Genomic DNA, 19,692 nt, shown 5'->3' on the forward strand with positions numbered 1-19,692 from the left:
CTGTATGGCTGTTGAGAGGGCAGTACCATAGTAACTTGCGCCCTCTAGAGCAAGCCGCCGATAATTAAATGAAAATATTTAGAGCCTATACAGTACCTTTCTTCTCTGTGTTGCAGGCAAAATTTCGCACAGAGCATAGGTCCAGGTTTTCGTATATAGGCCTAATTATCATTTATTATTATTATTATTATTTATTATTTATTATTGTTCTTAATTCAGAATAAATACTTCGTATTTCCAGAGAGTTGGTATTTCCTAGGCCTCCAACGCCAACGGGGCCTAGGCTAGGTGAATCACCGGCTAGCAATAGGCCTAGACTAGAGGAGGCTAGGTAAGCCAGTCGGAAGCAAGTCAGTGTGTAGTTTTGTGTATGAATGAATATTTATTTATTTATTGATAAAATTCAGCCACTGGGTTTTGAGATCTATGACCTTGGTACTGCTGCTGTGCTGTATGTTAATAAGCTGGTTTAGTAATGATGCTAATGACGGGTTGACATGCATTATTCTCACCAGTAAAAGGTACAGAACATTTTTAGTGATGGTCCCCAAAAAGTGAGTTTCTATCATGTTCCTCCCAGGTGGCTACATCAGATTTTTTCAGAGAGCTCACTCGAGATAATCTCCATCAAGACTTAAATTTGTGTACAAGACAAATCTCCTGTTGGATAAAATATTATTTACACCATTTTTTTTTCTGTTTAAACCAGGTTAGTACAAATGCAGTAAGATTTCAGTGGGCTCAACTAATCCAGAGGATCAGGATGGCGTTGCTTCTGAAAAAATTGACGACAAAGGCAGAGATTGATCAAGCAATACGCACCACTGAAGACATTGTTCTAGTGATGAGGTTTGGCAGAGATGATGATTCAACTTGTCTGCAACAGGACAACATTGTAATTGGATTTGTTGTTAATATTTTCTTTGAACACTGCATTTCCATGGCAATTAAGCTTGCATCACTTCAATCATACCACCTCTGCATCATCCATCAACTGAGATGTACAGTAATTTGGCACTCCAGTTAAATGCACATAAAGGGCAGTAACCCCTACTTTGTTACATATCCACTGTAAGATATAGATTCGAACCCCATCAGCAGCACTCTTCAAAATCTTGCATACGCCACCAATCTCCCCTGGCTACTGCCCTCAACATCTGAATCTACTACCACTAATAATATTAATGACAATTGTACATTAAATGGTCCTTTAAGAACCAGAATATATAACTTGCACTGTCAATCCTGTGTCATTTTATTTATCAGTGAATTTTCAACCTCCAATTGTCTTGATGCAATTGTCTTTGAGAGAGAGCTTAGCTCAGTCTGCTAAACTGGTGGTACCCACTGTGTGTTTGCTGAACCGTGGAGATCTCTAGGTCCCTGGCTCAAATCCCGTCGCTGCTCTCCTTGTGTTTCAGCTGGAGGGCTGTAATGCAAGTTACGATAGGGCCCGTGTGCACGTTAAAGAACGCAGTACATTATTGGGAAAAGAGTTGGTGATTGTCCAATCTCCACCATAAGGATCCCACTGGAAATAAGTCTTCTTTAGACTTTCGTGGGTTATCCTTGGTGTTTACACCAAATAGATCTATCCATCCCTCCGCTGTCAGTACATTTTCACTTTGGTCATTCTGTCTGCTTTCTTCTTTCCATCATTTCCTCTAGGATAACTTTAGATAAGCATTTGAATGATATATTTGTATGTCTCAAAAATGTGGTAATTATTCCTATTATTTTGGTAATACATTGAAAAATACTTCTAAAACTGTTGTATGCCCATATATACTTTCATGATGTGCCTATATATGGTCATGATGTGATGTCACCTTGACCTTATATACAGTAGGCATGTGACATGTTTTTGTGATTTCACAGCTTGCCAAATCATGTGATGAACTTGCCAAGATGGCTGCTATCTTTATTGTGGATGTAGATACAGTGGACATGTACAAGCGCTATTTTGATATTTCACTGATTCCAGCCACCATCTTCTTCTTTAATGGAGAACACATCAAAGTAGATTATGGGTAAGTACACAATAAATGTATAGTATTTGCTTCACATAAGAAACTAATTTTTTTTAAACTAAGTATTATGTTGTTTTTAAGAACAGATAAACAAGTGTTTGCAACTTGTTTTTATTTATTTTTTTTTAACCTTTACTATATTTTATGCAGCGCATAATTTAATTTGTATTAAAAATTGTGTTGACTATCAATTTATTACAGTACACCAGACCATACAAAATTCATTGGAAGTTTCAAGACAAAGCAGGACTTCATTGACCTTGTCGAGGTCATCTACCGGGGAGCCATGAAGGGTAAAGTAATGGTAACAAGTCCGATAGACAAAGCAAACATTCCTAAGTATGAGCTATTGTACAAAGACATCTGAAAACTGAACAACCAATTGGTGAATGCGCATGTGCCCACATGCTTAAGTGAACACTTAAATTTCTTACATGTGCACGTAGCCACCTATAGTCATATACAGTACCACCTATAAATTACATTCTTATGTGACCACAGCCATCATACCTACATGCTCATAGTGTTTGCTCACTAATGCATGTGCATAATGTTCATGTGTCCACATGCTTATGTGAACAATAAGACAAGTACTTACATGTGCATGTGGCCACCTAGTCGTGTTCAGTACTTACAAACTGCATTCTTATGTGACCGCAGCAACCATACCTACATGCTCATGGTATGTGCTTACTAATGCATTTGCATAATATACTCATGTGCCCACATGCTTATGTGAACACTAAAACAAGTTCTTACATGCGCATGTGCCCCACTTGGCCATGTACATTATCATACTTACGTTCTTATGTGACCACAACAGCCATCATACCAGTGGCATGTTCTCACTAATACATGTGCCCTTTGGACCATGTACAGTACTTACAGTACATGCTCATGTGTTCACTTAGCTTATGTAACCACTTATTCATGTACAGTACTCCAGTACTATACTTATTATGTGACAGACATAATTACCTTCATGCTTATGGTGTGTGCTCACTAATACATGTGCACACAATCATGTTCCCACTTAGATTATGTAATTGCTCGTTTCCATGTGTATTAACTTGCTCATGTGTTTATTTAGCTTAGACCTATGTGCCCACTTAAGGCCTGTTTATACTTCAACAATAACAATAACGATAAAAAAGCTAAGAAGCAATTGTTCATATAGAAAATAAAAGAAATAAGAGAAGTTTTTACACTAGAACGATTCGATAGCGATTTATTAGTTATGCGATAACAGCATATTTTGACAAATCAAATCAGATGACGTCATAACCATGGAAAAACCTTAAAATCGTAGTATTAGCAACGATTTTATCGTTTTTCCATGATTATGACGTCATCCGATTTGATTTGTTGAAATTTTTTGTTGTCGTATACACGATAAATCATTACCAAATCATCCTAGTGTAAAAAATTCTCATTTCTTTTATTTTCTATATAAACAATCACTTTTTAGCTTTTTTATTGTTGAAGTATAAACAGGCCTTTAGTGATGTACAGTGGATACATTGTGTGTTCTCATGAATTCATGTTCTTGTGTGCATTTCAAGACTATTCAAACAATTGTAAATGTTGTAAAATGCATCATAGGCACAGACAGTACCAGTAGGATCTGTGGTGTATATGTACTTCGATCTTTATTAGAATTGATATTTTAGCCATACATATTAAGTCTTGTGTATTCAGCGGAATACTCGCGCATTTGGGATCTGTCTCGCACTTAAGGACCAAAATCTCGCCCATAAATATATGCCCATATTATCAAATGTACGTATACTATTTGTAGTGGGTGGTAGGAGGAAACCAATCCCCATAACCCTAGGTACGGAATTTTCAAAAACCTTGCGCCTGCAAACTTTTTTGACTTGCAATCTCTATTTACCCAACATGACGTGTTATTGTACTAAATAATAATCATCCCCCGAGAGGGGTGGAAAAAATTTAACATGATTACAGTAGTCCAACCCACAATCATGGAAGTCGCATTAGCAGCACTTTGTTAGACGCTGTACATATCGGAATATATTATTGATTAGTGGTACAGTATATTTTATGTAAATTTCATTCTTAAATGTCGTTGCTATAGGATACGTATGTCAAAGTTTATATGGTTGTGTTACAGCAATTATATTAATTTAATTATTTACACTATCATAAATAATAGTGTTAAGTTTAATCTGTTGAATGAATAGATAGATTTTACATATGCAAACAGCAGAGAAGTGTCTAGTTACGGTATCAACTATTTATTGGCATTTAGTAACAACAGTAAAATACAGAACCAGGTTGTGAGTAGAGGTAATATTTCCTTACTAAAATTCCAAAATATGTATGTAGGTACTAGGATACTAAACCTTGAAGAAAACATTTGTGATTAAATTTTAGGTTGACATTACAATGTGTTACATGAATTCTAATACTTTCTAGTACAGTGTATCTTTGTGCAATAATTCAGAAATATTTTGGCTTTGCATATCTTAATTGCATAACACTCTTCACTGAGGGCAGCATTTTAATAACCCTTATAAAAATACAATCTGGCAAAACAAATGGTTTGTGTGTTCGACCACAAACACAATCTTGAAAACTGATTAGTTCATGCCCAAAGTACTTGTTATGTTGATTGAAAAGGGCACTTTTTGTTATAAAGTTATTACCATTTTACCAGCCAAATACAAGTGATGATTAGCCATGAATCATCAATAGGCCTGTAGTAAAAAAAAATGAATATTACACCATCCACAGGCAACACAAGAATTTTTTTTCTTGTTAGATTTGTTGTCAGCTGTAATCATAATTGTTCTACAAACAATACAATACTGTACTGTCTTTGTAAACATCTCAACAAACATTGAGGGTAGTATTTCACCACTTCCAATAAGTCAACAATAACGTGCCAGCTTCATTTATCATCGTCTGTGTAGCTTGACTCTTGGCCAACATTAACCTGCAGGGTGGTCTCATTATCAGTGTACCACTGCTTTGTAGGCCTTGCTTCATTGCCAAAGTAATTGTACACAGCTCATTAACTTTTGTTGAGGGCAGTGTACACATCTGGCATTCAATCTCCATCATCACCAACTTCTTCCTCATCGCTAAAGTAAGCACTTGTCTTAACCTTTAATTTCTTTGTAGCTGGTTCATAAGAGCTACTCTCACCCTTTTCTCTCAAATCATACTGGAAGAAAATAAAAGAATAATTAAAACATTGATGACAATTATACAATAGCTATGATAAAAATTTAGGTGATAATGGTGGTGGTGGTGCTGATGAAGATGAATCTGACATGAATAAAGGAAATCTAACAAAATCACTAGGTGCCTTAAATCTAAATAAGCTCACATACACTGGCATAGAGGTAAAGGTTCTCAACTTTCAATTGGGGGGAGGGCTAGGGGGTAATATGTTGTTTGACATGAAGTGTCAGCAAAGATCAGGTTCCAATCATGCTAATTCTAAGATATTTTTTTTACATGACGAAAAAAACTTCCTTCTCTTTTACAATAACTCTCTTGTTAGTGGATAGTCACTTTCTAGTTGATGGGATCATAATTTTAATTTATATTTTGATATTAGAATTTTACCTCATAACTAATTGCAGCACTTAAACTGTCCAAGGCAGGATCCTCTCCTTGCTCCTCTTCCTCTTCACTGAAAACAAAAACATAAGCACTACAGTATCCATCAGCATTTTTTCCTTATTTTTAACTACGTAAATGCCTTCATTCTCGTTGACAAACATTGCTGGTAGCAGAATACTGCATCCATTAGCGAATCCAAATATAATAAAACGGTTTCAATAACTATTAATTATCTCTGTTTTTCATTTTGTTTTAGTTAAATCAATTTAATTTGAATTTACTTTTATGTATATATTTATATTGTATTGTCATTGTATTTGTTTTTGATGATGGAGTAAGAGCAGCTTACTGTTTGGGCTTATGCCTATTACTTACTCCTGGCAAGAATATTGTATGTATACTTTTTACTCTGCCGAATAAATATTATTATTATTATAACATTTGAGTTTAACTTACTTTATTTCCCATGGTTCAGCAGGCCTGCCAGTACCCCTTCGTTTTCTATCTTTGTCATGTTTTTCTTTCTTTTTAGGAGGCTCCCTTTCACCTAAAGAGTTGCTGGGGCAACGATAACTAAGATGACCTTCAGCCTGAAATTTAACATAACCACAATTTTTTAAACATGAGAAATCATTGATGGTTTGGGACGGTATAAATTGAATGATTGTTATATTGACGAACATAAAAACAGAAAAAGAATATTGCAGTCATATGTCTAAAAATACGTAGTATTAAAGTCAGCCACCAGAGAGAAAAAATATTCTACAAAATCAGTTCTACAACATATCAAAAAATGTTTTTCTTCCGGAGCCTGACTTTAATCGATACTAACCCCACATTCATAACATCGCGATTTATCTGGGTAATTTTTTCGTCGAATGAACTCTGATGCTCTGCCATTGTCTGCTGCCATGTTACACTTCCACCTCCTTCCAAACAACTGCAAAAATAACATACCAGTAACTCATTTATGTAATTCATCCAGCTTTGCTCATTGCCAATCTATCACTTAAATTATGAGAAATCCTGGCATTCTCATAAACAATGGAAGACAAGTTTCTGTCTTTGGCATACACACTCAATAACGCTGATAGCTGGTGGACCTTTGAGAAGTACTGTAACTAATATTTTCCAAGAAGTTGCCATCAAAAAAGTTTATTTAGAATGTCTTGATTGCATTCTATCTTAATTCTATGTCATTACTGTACCTCTTTTCCATTGATTGCCCTCACTGCTTTGTGAGCAGATTCTTTGTCGATGAAAAGAACGAAAGCAATTCCTTTACTTCGTCGTTGCTCTTTGTCTTTCACAACTGTCACCCTACAAAATTGAACAAGCCAAATATATTCAGAACTCTGTAAACGCTATGATATAGTTTTCTATGAATAGCGTATATAAATACTAATACTAATACTAGAATTCAATATTGTTTTAATAACTTTAACCAAATCTGAAATTGTTGGCGCTGGCTTAGCCCTAACCTCTAACTTCCGTCTGACTAAACTTCAGACTGTATATCATGTAAGAAGAATTTCCTTTTAGAAAATACATTTTAATTACAATACTGTATATGAATTAAAATAACATGTCTACAATTCAATTTCAACAAATTAGAAAAAGCAATCTATATATATATATACTGTTTATTCATTTTTATGCATTTTTCTTTTAATTTTATTTTGTAATATAATGTAGTTTAAGATAATACTCTGGACCTTAGGGAAGAACAGTGTAGCAATACTGAGTACCCAGAATAAAGAAAGATTTCTATTCTATTCTAACATAAAAACAGCACTAAACACACACACAAAAACATATAATTGAACAGTCAACACAAAGTACATAGAAATGAGAATAGCTTGTATGAGACCTTACTTGACAACACGTCCAAACTTCTCAAAAACCTTGTGCAGATCATTATTGGTGAGTGAGAATGGTAAATTGGACACATACACTGTTGTTTTACTTGGTGCAATTCCCCCACTCATGATCTTTTGTTAGTCAAACAAGATTAACCCAATCTAATACAAAAAATAGAAAGTTGTTTAGTGCTAATAATAATAATTAATACAGTGCTTTTGGTACACATATGCTACAAAATCTCAATTGATGGCATTTGGTTCTCAGGACAGTTTGGCTTCTAATGTCCTAACTTTTTGATTTTTAGTACACTCTTCCTCCTTGCTCTGACTAACCACCAGGAACCGGCTACAGTTCAGACAGGGCAGGGTGATAAAGAGCTGTAACAAACGAAAGGTAATTTACAGGTTGACTTTTGAAAAAAAAGAAAAGATTGTAAGAAATTGTTGCCAATTGTGTCACTGTAGGAGACATGTCGTGAAGTGGATCTGCCTGAGCAAGATATCCTGACTGAAGGAGTATGCTGAGTAAAGAAGTAGATGTAGGTTGGAAGAAGGTTAAAATTAAGTATGGCCTTATTAAATATTAGGCTGTGGTTATGCTAATACCGAAGTAATCAAAATCCCAAAGCTCTGATTCATCAACTTGGCTTTACCCTACCTCAACTTAAAAATAACTCTCGCTATCTTAATGCACTACATCTCGGTGTAAGCATACGTCATACATAGGCCCTCTAGCCACTTTGTAATTTATATTAATATTAAAATTTAAAAAGCTAAAGGTAGGTGTTCCAGATTAGCCTAGCCTAGACCTAAGTGGTGCGAATTAGAATTGGTACGAGTTCACCAACACACGCAGGCATCGCTAGCCTACCCATCCTATCCTCTTTATGCTTGCTACTGCCCAGTCGGGCAGTCCTGTTCAGGTAGGCTAGCCTAGGCCTAGCTAGCTAGGGGATACTTCTCCTAGTTAGGCCAGGTCTCTAGCCTACGTGCGACGGCCTAGATAATCTATCTAAAAGCTAGGTTTGTAATAACTAAATACAAATCAGCTAAGATAGCCCATAATATAACCTTTAAATAACGTTTTAAGGATAAAAGCACGTACCGTATCACTATCTGGACACTTTCGACTACCATCTAAAACTTAGACTATTCTATTTAGTAGTAGTTGGGGTGTACATAAACATAAACATGTACTTTACATATACATGTAAACGTATTATTTTCCGTAAAAAGTAGGGCAAAACATTTATTATAGACACCCCTTCTACTTAAATAAATTAGTCCAAGTCATAGAGGGCGCTCTTTTATAAACATGTGGGCCATACAACATACAACGTGCAAAAAACTCCGAAGGGGCACCGTCTTTGCGACCTGGGCAGCTGACTGTCCTCTCTCTAGCACGATACTAGGAAGGCCTATAATATAATAAAATAAATTAGTAGAGGCTATTCTAGGAAAGCGTAGCTAGTTAGGAGGAGTCCGGGCCGCGGCGTTCCTTCTGTGAGTGAGTGTGTGTATGTAGTGCGAAACCCTGTCTAAAGACAACTGAAGAAGAGTAGGGGCTAGTGGAAGTGCGAAATCAAAAGGTTAGGCTTAGCCTTAGGCCTAGCTCTGTTTCAATAATTCAGGTTTACCTAGGCCTAAAGTGATTGTTTGATATAGGGCCTATCTTTATGTGTAGGCATAAATTAAGAATGCCAAATTATTTCACAATCAGTACTAAAAATATACATTATAAAATTCGTTTTGCCCCTTTTTAGTTTTTAGTTCATTTGCCACAACTTTTGTATCAAATAACAATTCCCTAATACACCCAAATAATATGGGCATGTCAATCGTATTGTCACATAAAATTTGCACAGCTTTAATTAGGTGAAGCAAGGCAGTGGTTAGGAGTAAATACGATACCGTATGCTATCTCGGCATGGTGAGTGTCTCCCTAGCTGTTGCCAAACCCTGAGACATACTATTTATACAAACAGGTAAGTATAGTTGCGCCTCAGCCAACCCTAACCTTTATTATTACCAAGATTATGTATGGTGGAACTGAGTCAAAATTTAAGTTAGATTCTGTATAATGACAGAGAGCTCACACAAATACTGGCATATGGGAGATAAAAAATTAACTTTGATATTATTTTTGTTCTTTTTTTTAGTAGAATTATAATGGAGATTACAAATTTATAAAACTTTGAGAATAATGCAAATGACAAGTTTCAGGAAAATTGTTACACTTGGTCGTCAATCTCTGTTACCCGGTAACTTTCATCATTCTTTACTGATGGTCACTGCTACTAGGTGGTTTATTGCCCATTCTCCTCAAGTTCCATCATATCCAAATACATTGAGTTCATTAGTGCCGCACTGGACTGAAATACTAAAGAAAGGATGTGTTGCAGATGCTGAAATTAATGTAGAAATTATCTTGTTGTACATGCTTAAAAAGTCAGTCAGAGGGAATCTCCAGAATGAAGACACAGATAGTGGAAAGGTAAATAGTTCCAAGTACAGTATTGAGTTAAAAAATATTTGTTCTTTTATGACTTTAAAACACTGTAAAAGTGCTTTAACTATATAAGGATAATTTAGATTTAAAAGTAATAGTAAACTTGGTTTTAATTAATTATAATTATATTTTTGTTACTTCAGGTGTCTTTGCTTCGGAAGAGTTATCATCAGCACGTGTCAACTGAATTTATATCAGAGGTCAATGAACTATGCCGGAAAAGAGCCCAAAGGTTAGATATAGGGGAAAGGGTTAGAGTTCATTAATGTGTACATGGGCCATATTGTGGCTTCTCATGCTTACCTGAAGCAAGAACAGGCCTCAGGGGCATGGGAAGACAAAAAAGGGCTCACAGGTCTTATCAAAAGGATTGTGCATTGTGCAAAAATGAATTTCAACTCTCGAGTTGAAGCACTAGGAAAGCAGCGAGCAATGGGCTGTGCCGCTAGCTCTCAAGAACTTTTTTTTTTTTAATTTGCAGAATGCCTGTGCAGTATGTGATTGGTGAATGGGACTTCAGAGACATGACATTGAAAATGGTACCTCCAGTGTTTATCCCTAGGCCAGAAACTGAGGTATAACATTTCGCATTACTTTTTACAATTCAATGTTTTTGTTATTATTAAACAAATATAGCCCTATTATAAGTTGTTGCACCATAGTAAATATGGTATATTTTTTGACATTCAATAGCATGTAACTTGCAAATATTATGATGGAATGAGGCTTAGGGAGTGATGCTGGATTTAATTAGAGGGTTAGCTGAGCTTTATGTTAGATTGTTACAGTGAACCCTCCAATTTTTGGGACCCTTCTAACCAAAAATCGATCTTCCAACTATTAACACTAAGCTAAGTGGAGACCGAATCCTAAAACCACCTTGAATTTTCAGGTCCCACAGCTCAAATTGGAGGGGCGAACTGTATTTTGATCCTTTAAAAAAGTGGTCTCAAATTAGTGGGGCTCGGTCTCTTAATTAGATTCGTCAGGATTTGGAATGTTTACTGTAGTATCGCCATTATGTTCATTTTATGAATTTTTTTTGTTTCCATTCTGAAGATGTTAGTGGAACTGATAAAGACTAGTGATCATCTATCAAGAGAGGATGAGGTGAAGTTTCTGGAAGTTGGTTGTGGCACCGGAGCCATCTCAATATCGCTTCTTAGAGAGTTTCCAAAGGTAAGGAAAAATATGTATCACAGAAGTCTCCCACAGTCTGCGAGAATCTTTTAAAAGTCAGCCTTTGGCATTGGGCAACTGATTATTCTAAGACACAAACAAGGTGTTTGACGAAAAACTCAGGGAGTGTTAATGAGAAACAGATTTTTGAATATTTAAAAACTGGGGTGGGGGGAAGACATCAGTTGTACAATATATCCAAAAAAAATTTAATTAGTATGGTTTCCCACACCCCTGCGTGAGCAAGGAAAGTAACCCATCACCCATACATTCAACATGTTTTGATTGCTGTATTTTTATAGTCTTGCTGAGACGAGCCATGTGCGCCATCACACAAGCAAATTTATAAAATACGATGCATTAAGAAACCTGTTGAAACCAGATCTTCCAGTAGTGGCTTTCAGCTCCTGTAAAAAAACGTATTAGACGTTTTTTCTAAGATAGTACAGCTTGAATGTATGACTTAATTATTTGTGACAGTTTGTATTCATTTCATTATCTTCATTTCTAGGCATCTGCAGTTGCGATTGATTCAAGTATGGATGCTGTAAATCTCACCATCGAGAATTCTAAACGGTATTGCATTACTTCATTGTTTTGATTCCATAGCAAAGTTCTGTAATTAGTCTTGAAATAAATTTTTACTTAGGTAATGTATTAGTATGGTAATGTAACCAAGTAACATCCATACGATTCATGAAACATACAATTGTCAAAAACCGAAAGGTCCACTGATTAATCTCAGATAAGAAAGTATAATACATACTCCAAGTATTGAAATACATGCCATCATGTTGGGATTCATCCTGATGATGACATAATTAATGTCAAAATAGTGAATCCCAACATGATGGCATGTATTTTAATACTTGGAGTATGTATTATACTTTCATACAATTGCCAAAACGCCTTAAGATTGTGTAAGAGTGGTTTGGCACAGCGTGAAAGGTTTGGTTTCCCAACCTTGAGGTCGGGGTTTCAATCCCTCGCTGTGCATTTCGCTTGTGTCCTTGAGCAAGGCACTTTGTCTGCATTGCTTCTAGCCATGCAAAAGTATAAATGGGTACCTGGTGGGGTTGCCTGCTACTTCATGTGGAGCCAGCACTTCGTAACCTAAAGGAAAGGTGCTGTATGAATATCAAAAATGATAAAAATAACACCACCACCTTAGTACAAAATATCCAGACGATTCATATAAAGATTAAACTTAAACTGAAATTTATTCTGCAGATACCATTGTCAAGAACGCCTTAAGACGTACCACCACCACCTTGATACAACATGTCCAGAGTTCCTATCAGTACTTCCGAGATTTGATTTCATTGTGAGCAATCCGCCATATATTTTCTCCAAAGATATGTGTAAATTAGAGCCAGAAATATCAAGGTAATCCTACTGCCTTTTATGCCTTAGAAAGGTTTAGAGTTTAGATGATAGTCATCTCATACATGTGCATGCAGACTGTAAAACCTTGAATTGAAGCTCTGGGATTCTTTTTTTTGTTAGCGAACTTTGGATCGGCTTCTTTTCGAGATGGGCTTCTTTTCAAGGCCACTTTGGCAAAGTAAAGATGGAGGCTTCTTTTCATGGGAATTAGTATTATAAAACAATAAATAAGGCCACTGTAACATCAATCTGTATCATGGAGTGTATTAACTAGCATTAAATCTCCTAAACTACTGTATACACCAAGCATGTTTTTAATTTATTTTGTTTCTTTGAAATTCATGTACAGTGTATGTACTGTACTATCTCGAAAAGAATCTCGAGATTAAGCCCATTGGGCTTCAATTCAAAGTTTTACAGTATCTTAAGTTGTGGCAGTCCATGGGTTTAAGCTGTCCGATATAGTTTTGGGCCAATGATAATAATAATAATATTTATTCATCCAAATGGAAATTGTATTGCTTGTAAACAGTATAAGAACCATTAAAATTTAAAATGAATAAAAATTAAAATGGATAAAAACAACAACAAAAATATGGATTTCAAAAAAATTTAGGATAAATTTTACCAAATATGAATGTTTTGTTGCCTATATATTTTAATAAATTAATTTTTCCAACAAGATATGAGGACCATAGGGCCCTTGACGGTGGCCCGGATGGAATGAACGTACTCAGGAAAATTGTTCGCTTGTCTGATTATTTACTTAAACCATCTGGTATGATCTGGTTTGAAACAGATAGTAACCACCCCAAGATGATCAAAGAGTGGCTAGAAAATGAACCAGATTTAGATGTTAAGCATCTGAACAGTTTGACAGATTTTAATCAGAGGTAAGTGTGCTTAATGTTCATTTCTTAAAATCTCTAAAATGATCACTTACCTAATGTTCATCATATCAAAGAATATAGAATTGCAAGATGTCTGACTATCCTATTTTACATGCACACAATGAAACGAAATGTGAAATACTATTACGAGATAGGGGGCACCCTATTACAATTTGAATAGAGTTTGAAACTCGAACATGTTTTCTATAGACGACTATAGAGATGTTCAATATGAATGCCTTCTACGTTCTTTTAAAGGATTCTCTCTAGCTCATGGTACTACTTTTTGAGATAGGATTGTGTTTCAATGAAACCCCAAGAATCTAACCTCTTTCAGATTTTAGATGGAGTGGAGTTGAATAGCTTGGTGGTTAAGATGCTTGGCTTCCAATCCCACGGTCCTGGGTTCAATTCCTGTCAGTGTTGCAGGAATTTTTCTCACGACCAAAACAACTCCACTCCCTAAATCTCATATTGAGATTTAGTTTGTGTAAAGCATCGTGTGTATGTTTGTCTTGTGTAAGGGATTGTCACCTACAAGTAGGACAGTGATATATTCGCTATTGGCAATCCTTGGCACATGTATTGTGTGCCTAAATAAATAATAAAAATAAATAAAAAATAAAATAAATCTATACTCTTTAATCATATGATCTTGTGCAAAACATTTGCATAGAAATTGCATTGTATGGTCATGAGGTCAAGCATGTCGCTGGTTAATTATTCAGAAATAAAGGATACAGTACAGACACTGTAAGTTTAAGTGTGCAATCTGGATAGAATGCCAAACATTATACTGTTGTTCCAACCAATCGCTTAAATACACATAAAAAATCTACGTTCACATCAAACCCAGATCCAGTCAGGAGCCCAGACAAAAAATTGTGAGTTGTTGGGCACAGAACACGATTATTCGAGGCCAAGTACATATACGTTCGAACTAACCATGCTTGTTGATTGCTTAACGAAAAAAAAACCATACAAATTCACGATAAAAAATGGCTCTCAGATACTTCACTCAAGATCTGGATTGGAAATCGTGCGAATTTGATGTGAACAGTCCTGTTCTTTACCACTGGCATCGAACCGGATCTGGTCTTTGATATGAACATAGCTTAAGAAGCTTTATCTGATAAAACATTAAGGGGACTATTACCAAAGGTATGCTTGGGCTTCAAATCCAGGAAATACAGTAAATTATTAAACTAAAAACTTTTATTCTTCAATCAAAATGAAGATGTAGTTGCAATCCTTTGCATCTCTCATTTTCTTCATTTTCTTTTTCATTCTTTTAGGCCTAGGTTTGTGCAATTATGTTACCAACCAAGCAGTGAACTGTCTTGACAGATGCAGTCCAAGCAGATGTTGGTGAATACCATGGAACACATTTAATTATATTATAATAATTATAATTTTTAACTTGTTTTTATATAGCATATAATAAATAGCAATTAAATAGGAAAAATATTATTAATTATTATAATTAAGTTGACCAGGTAGTCGATACATTCAATTTGGTACTACTTTTTGTAGTGCCATAGACACTGGCAGTCTGACAGGGGATCCAAATTAAAGGCTCACATAGAACTTGGTCTTTGTTTAAGGCATTTTACCCACAGTTCTTCCCAGGAGTACAAGTGGGTACCTGATAGCTTCAAATACTAACTGCACTGATTACTAGTTATTTTTTAAATAAATCAAATCAAATAAATAAACACCTGTATTTTAGCTAAGGAAATTATTGGCCCATCATTTAATATTAAACCAAGTACTATGTATTTTAAAGTTCGTTTTAAATTTCATTTTTGCTTTAGAGAAAAAGATGACCCAAATGTTACAAAGTTATATGAACAATATTAGAGAGTAACATTGTATTACAAAATTTGATCTAATAAAGATTATATGAATTTCTAAAGTTTTGTTTTATTTATTATGGTGTATTGTTCGTAATATTATTTTTCATTACTTTACAAATAAAATAGTATAAAATTTGATGCAGCATTAAGTACTGTACAAAGAAAAAGACGAAAAACTAAAGTAAGACTGATGAGCTAGCCATATAGATACCTGTGGCTCCAAGACAGTGGCGGCTCTAGGATTTATTTTCTGGGTGGTGGAGGGGCGCTAAGTTGTCCAACGGGGGTACTTGAGCTCGTAGGCTCGAGCTAGGGGAAGGAGCTGAGAGGGAGGTCCCCCCCCCCCCAAATGAGATTTTTTTTTAAGAATAGCAACCTCTGTATGGCTGGAAATGGCACCCTCAGACTGACAGACATGTGTTGGCTTGGTGCGGGCCTATTTTTATATGTTTTATGGTATGACTGCCCGACGAGCTCTATCCGGCGGGGGTGGGGGATTGACCTGTTCGGTGGGGGAACTTAAGACCCCCTGTCCCCCCGCTGGCGCCTCCACTGCTCCAAGATACAGAGGAGCAAGATAAATTTCTACAAAACGTCTCTGTGTTCCTGTATTTGGTATTTATTACAAGTGGAAGTTCTACCTTTATAATCTTTGTATATGATTGACAAATAAATATACAGTATGTAGGCCTACCAAAAAAACCTTAAAGTACTTCAGATGTTTGAAACAGCAGAGCTTCATAGAGCCACCTCCACTCCCCTGACCCTTTAGAATGTAGGTACAACACTAATGGATTGGTTATCGATACTCGCCTCACCCACCCCCTTCTTCCCGCCGGCGGAAAAACAACCTTGCATCTGTCATTGACAGTGGAGTCTCCCAATGGGAGTTTATTGGCCGAGCGGTTAAGTCTGGGATATTTTCGTAGGATAGTCAAAGTTCATTGATTGGCATATCCCTAGTCTGCCACTCATGCCTAAGGGAATGAAATGAAATCAAGTTTATTGTATCAAATACAGGTTTTATTTGTGCTTTTGCATGTACTGTATATGTATAAACAATTCTGGAACCAATGTAGGACCTAAGTGTATCCGTTTTAACTTCCATTTTTATACATACATTATTATGGTATGCGTTTCCATGGTAACTAGTTCCTGTTTGTGAATTTAGAGAACTATTTCATACCGTAAATGCATATTACCGTTAAACCCCTTTGCACGTACTACCTGTTCGTCGAACGCTAATTTTATCACGGTTATGTGTTTTTTGTAACGTGGTTGGCATTTAGAATCCGAAAATTACATTGATCAAATTGGGTAATTATCTCTAAATACATTATGAATGGTAACGGCTGAGCATAATCGATTGCTGAAGATCAACGTCCAACCTATATCTCTTGTTAAAGCGTGGAGGAATTGGTTAAATTTCCCCATGGTGTATGAACGCAAAGTACGTATGATGCGTACGTCAGTTGCGGCCCCACTAGCTGCCACTTTACGCGTTGCGTCCGATAGGTTACCGTACAGTAGAAGACGATCGAGAGTAGGCCTGTGTATATTTTTTGGCCACAATCTAATGAATGCATGTGCAAAGGTTATAGGACTGTTGCATTAACACAAATATCGTCAATATGTGTAACAGTAACTGCTTAGATATTCATATAAATGATTCTCGACTATCCAAGCAAATGAGCAATGGACGCGTACGCAAAATGTATGAATTCATAACGGAAGGGATTTCAAAATTTACAACTTCATTTGTCATTCATTGTTATTCGTTACACCAACTGCAGTTTCTAACGATTCATTATTACTGTTGGCCCTTTTTGTATCCACAGCTGGAGAGTTACATTATAAAACAAACAACATCAACCTTTCGGGAGCTGAGCCGGAGACAATTAATGAATCAAAATTTAATATTCAACAATTCACCAAAGGCAGCAAACACTACGCTCGCATTGCGTGGTGGACCCATTTTTAAAATGTAAAATGTGCCTTAATGACTCGGAGGAGACCTGGTAAGGTCCGTCGTGTAATATATAATAATAAGTAGTGTGTGTGTGGGGGTGGGGATGGCAGGGAGGGACTTGACAGATAGAAGGTCTATATATTATCACTGGTGTTCACATGAATTGTATTATTATTATCATGTTTAAAAATATTCACGACAGCAGCTCAAATCGTGGCTTCCCGCGAATTACGGAAACGCGACATGTGTGTGTCGATGGCTCATTTCAACGATGAGGTGTCACTGGCACTTATGAAATTATGCAGAAAGCATGAGAAATCAATTTTAAAAGCACTCGATTGTTGTTTTATGACTGAACGGTCATGGAAATTACGTTTTGTAAATAGACAACGACTAATACGTCCAATTCACTTCATTAAGGATAAAAGAGGGCGGGCGTTGATGCGCAATTAATTAGCAGAAAGAGTGCAATGAAAATATCCCTTTGTTTAACGATGTAGAGAGCTGCTTATTGGGACAGTATTACACCCAGATAACAATTTCAATATAGTATTCTAATAACATGCAGGGGCGGACTGAGAGGGATCAATGTCAGCCGGTCCGGTCGCCCTATTTTTGAAAACATCCCCTATGAGGAAAAAAGGCAATTTCATAGGTTTAAGATATTTCCAGCCATCACATCCATGCCATACAATATTATATTAAAATGCTAATAACAATATCACCATCAAGTGGGATGAATAAAGAATTCTCGTGGAATTTGGATCTGTCGTGTTGTGACAGGCGGCCTGGGTTTACAAATCATCAATTTCTCTTCGACAAATTATTTTAAACGGACGATAATGTTGCATCTTGTTTTTTGTTTTTTTGTTTTTTTTTTTTTCAAGTTTTGTTTAACACTGTAACAGCCCTACTTCTAAAAAAAACCGAACGTGTTGAAAATTCTGTTTGAATTCTTCTAGCAGCACCGTTTTGGTGGATTGGTATTCCGGAAATTAACCGAAATATACGCTTAATCGACCCACTAAGGACGGGCTGTTTAATCAATCTATTTATTCTGTAATTTTTTATTGAGGAAACAAAGAAAGTAAATGTTCATCTTAAATTGTCAAATTATGATGGGCACAAGTATAAAAGTAGGTTAATAAACAGACACAACATCGCATCAATGATAAAGCTGTGAACTTGGTCAAATGAGTTGTAATGTGCATTGAGCGCCTTTTTTTTTATTGAATTAGCAAAATATTGCTTGACGAACCATGAGGACGACCTGCTTTATCACACCATGAATGTGACAATAAACCTCCACGATTATTTTAATGCCTGTCTAAATTAGTATTAGACCTATCATCATCATCATCAACAACAACAACAACAACATTTTCATTATAATTATTATTATCATTATTATTATTACTTGATTGATTGATCATTTGTTCGTTCGTTCATTCATTTTTGTATTTGTTCATTAAAGTTGACAAAATTGATACATATAAATATAGGCCTAAATATAGGTTGCATGGAAGGAGGCTATTAGGCCTATAAGTTTTGTAAGTGAAAAACAGAGCTTTAAGATATAGCCAGTCTGCCTTTACATAGTTGGAAAAAAAAAACATTAATTCAATCGTTTGTTCATTCATATATTTATTCATTCTCGTTCGTTGTTCTCCCTTTGTTAATTTATTCGATGTAAATACGATTGTTACACAAACTATGATGCCGCGGTAAATAAAAGCATAAAAATTAAAATTACGTGCAGAAAAAAAATACGGTACGTAGGACATGCACACTGAGGCTATCGTGCCTTTGAATTCATTTACATTCATTCATTCATTCGTTTGTTCATTCGGCATAATCAATTAATCGATCGATCGGTAATTCACAATCAAATTCAATCATCTATTAAATAATTAATTAAAGTGTATAATAAATCCGAGATAACATAGGGCCAGGCGGTTGAAAGTAATAGGGGCATAAACGAGTTTATTTGAGTAGCTTATAATTAATAATTAATTAATTAAGGCCTACCGGTACTGGAACAAGTTGATATTAACAATTAAAGGTGGTTTCCAAGTTCAACCCAACCCCCAACCCCCCAAAAAAGCCGGACCAGGGCCCCCGAAAATTTTTCAAAATCATAAAGAAAGTGGAGAAAAAACGAAAATTATATTCGAATCAAAATTTAGTCTGAGAGTGCCATTTCCGGCCATCTATCTAGTCTAGCACTAATAGTTGAGGTAGGTGCCTTCATAAATGTTCTTCCCCAAAACCATGGTGGGGCTAATGTATCTACACCCCCAGCCTGGGAAAGTTCCCATGGCTCCCCTTTATTTCGAATTCCTGGATCCGCCACTGGATTAGCCAATGAAATTTAATCAAAAAAGTGTATCATGATAAAATCTTCGTGGACAAGCTGA

The 19,692-nt window shown here is 35.9% G+C and overlaps 3 protein-coding genes across 8 annotated transcripts; 2 read left to right on the forward strand and 1 right to left on the reverse strand.

The window, feature by feature from the left end:
* The first annotated feature begins 76 nt into the window (after positions 1-76).
* On the forward strand, positions 77-4,437 carry LOC117100273 (thioredoxin-like protein 4B). 4 transcript variants are annotated; one of them, XM_033239909.1, is made up of 4 exons: positions 77-145; positions 710-895; positions 1,879-2,030; positions 2,232-4,437. In XM_033239909.1, exons 2-4 carry the CDS (start codon positions 764-766, stop codon positions 2,395-2,397), a joined length of 450 nt encoding a protein of 149 aa, XP_033095800.1. In that variant the 5' UTR covers positions 77-145; positions 710-763; the 3' UTR covers positions 2,398-4,437. The 4 variants fall into 4 exon arrangements, with proteins under 4 accessions (XP_033095800.1, XP_033095802.1, XP_033095799.1 ...); XM_033239911.1 differs by having other exon boundaries at positions 89-139; XM_033239908.1 differs by lacking the exon at positions 77-145 and adding an exon at positions 192-331.
* Positions 3,982-8,705, reverse strand: LOC117100272 (zinc finger CCHC-type and RNA-binding motif-containing protein 1-like). Of its 3 annotated transcripts, none has more exons than XM_033239905.1 (7): positions 8,592-8,701; positions 7,500-7,645; positions 6,833-6,944; positions 6,457-6,564; positions 6,081-6,214; positions 5,628-5,694; positions 3,982-5,220 (listed from the first exon to the last, which is right to left on the reverse strand). In XM_033239905.1, exons 2-7 carry the CDS (start codon positions 7,610-7,612, stop codon positions 5,104-5,106), a joined length of 651 nt encoding a protein of 216 aa, XP_033095796.1. In that variant the 5' UTR covers positions 7,613-7,645; positions 8,592-8,701; the 3' UTR covers positions 3,982-5,103. The 3 variants fall into 3 exon arrangements, with proteins under 3 accessions (XP_033095796.1, XP_033095797.1, XP_033095798.1); XM_033239906.1 differs by having other exon boundaries at positions 8,569-8,597; XM_033239907.1 differs by lacking the exon at positions 6,457-6,564 and having other exon boundaries at positions 8,592-8,705.
* A 211-nt stretch (positions 8,706-8,916) lies between these two features.
* Positions 8,917-15,335, forward strand: LOC117100271 (MTRF1L release factor glutamine methyltransferase-like). The gene is made up of 10 exons (XM_033239904.1): positions 8,917-9,075; positions 9,352-9,471; positions 9,646-9,980; positions 10,139-10,227; positions 10,477-10,570; positions 11,055-11,174; positions 11,686-11,750; positions 12,405-12,560; positions 13,244-13,453; positions 14,746-15,335. Exons 3-10 carry the CDS (start codon positions 9,690-9,692, stop codon positions 14,792-14,794), a joined length of 1,074 nt encoding a protein of 357 aa, XP_033095795.1. The 5' UTR covers positions 8,917-9,075; positions 9,352-9,471; positions 9,646-9,689; the 3' UTR covers positions 14,795-15,335.
* The last annotated feature ends 4,357 nt before the right edge of the window (positions 15,336-19,692 follow it).

This window comes from Anneissia japonica, unplaced genomic scaffold (assembly GCF_011630105.1).
Source record: "Anneissia japonica isolate Jap-2015-1 unplaced genomic scaffold, ASM1163010v1 scaffold287986_len575832_cov185, whole genome shotgun sequence".
In the NCBI taxonomy this organism is placed as follows: Eukaryota; Metazoa; Echinodermata; class Crinoidea; order Comatulida; family Comatulidae; genus Anneissia; species Anneissia japonica.

Excerpts from the sequence above, each read along its gene's own strand:
- LOC117100273 (XM_033239909.1), top strand. The coding sequence starts at position 764 with ATGGCGTTGCTTCTGAAAAAATTGACGACAAAGGCAGAGATTGATCAA. Across the intron at positions 896-1,878 it reads GTCTGCAACAGGACAACATT|CTTGCCAAATCATGTGATGA; the intron begins GTAATTGGATTT and ends GTGATTTCACAG. Across the intron at positions 2,031-2,231 it reads CACATCAAAGTAGATTATGG|TACACCAGACCATACAAAAT; the intron begins GTAAGTACACAA and ends AATTTATTACAG.
- LOC117100272 (XM_033239905.1), bottom strand. The coding sequence starts at position 7,612 with ATGAGTGGGGGAATTGCACCAAGTAAAACAACAGTGTATGTGTCCAAT. Across the intron at positions 6,565-6,832 it reads GGGCAATCAATGGAAAAGAG|TTGTTTGGAAGGAGGTGGAA; the intron begins GTACAGTAATGA and ends TTATTTTTGCAG. Across the intron at positions 5,221-5,627 it reads GTGCTGCAATTAGTTATGAG|TATGATTTGAGAGAAAAGGG; the intron begins GTAAAATTCTAA and ends ATTTTCTTCCAG.
- LOC117100271 (XM_033239904.1), top strand. The coding sequence starts at position 9,690 with ATGCAAATGACAAGTTTCAGGAAAATTGTTACACTTGGTCGTCAATCT. Across the intron at positions 10,228-10,476 it reads TGCCGGAAAAGAGCCCAAAG|AATGCCTGTGCAGTATGTGA; the intron begins GTTAGATATAGG and ends TTTAATTTGCAG. Across the intron at positions 12,561-13,243 it reads TTAGAGCCAGAAATATCAAG|ATATGAGGACCATAGGGCCC; the intron begins GTAATCCTACTG and ends TTTTCCAACAAG.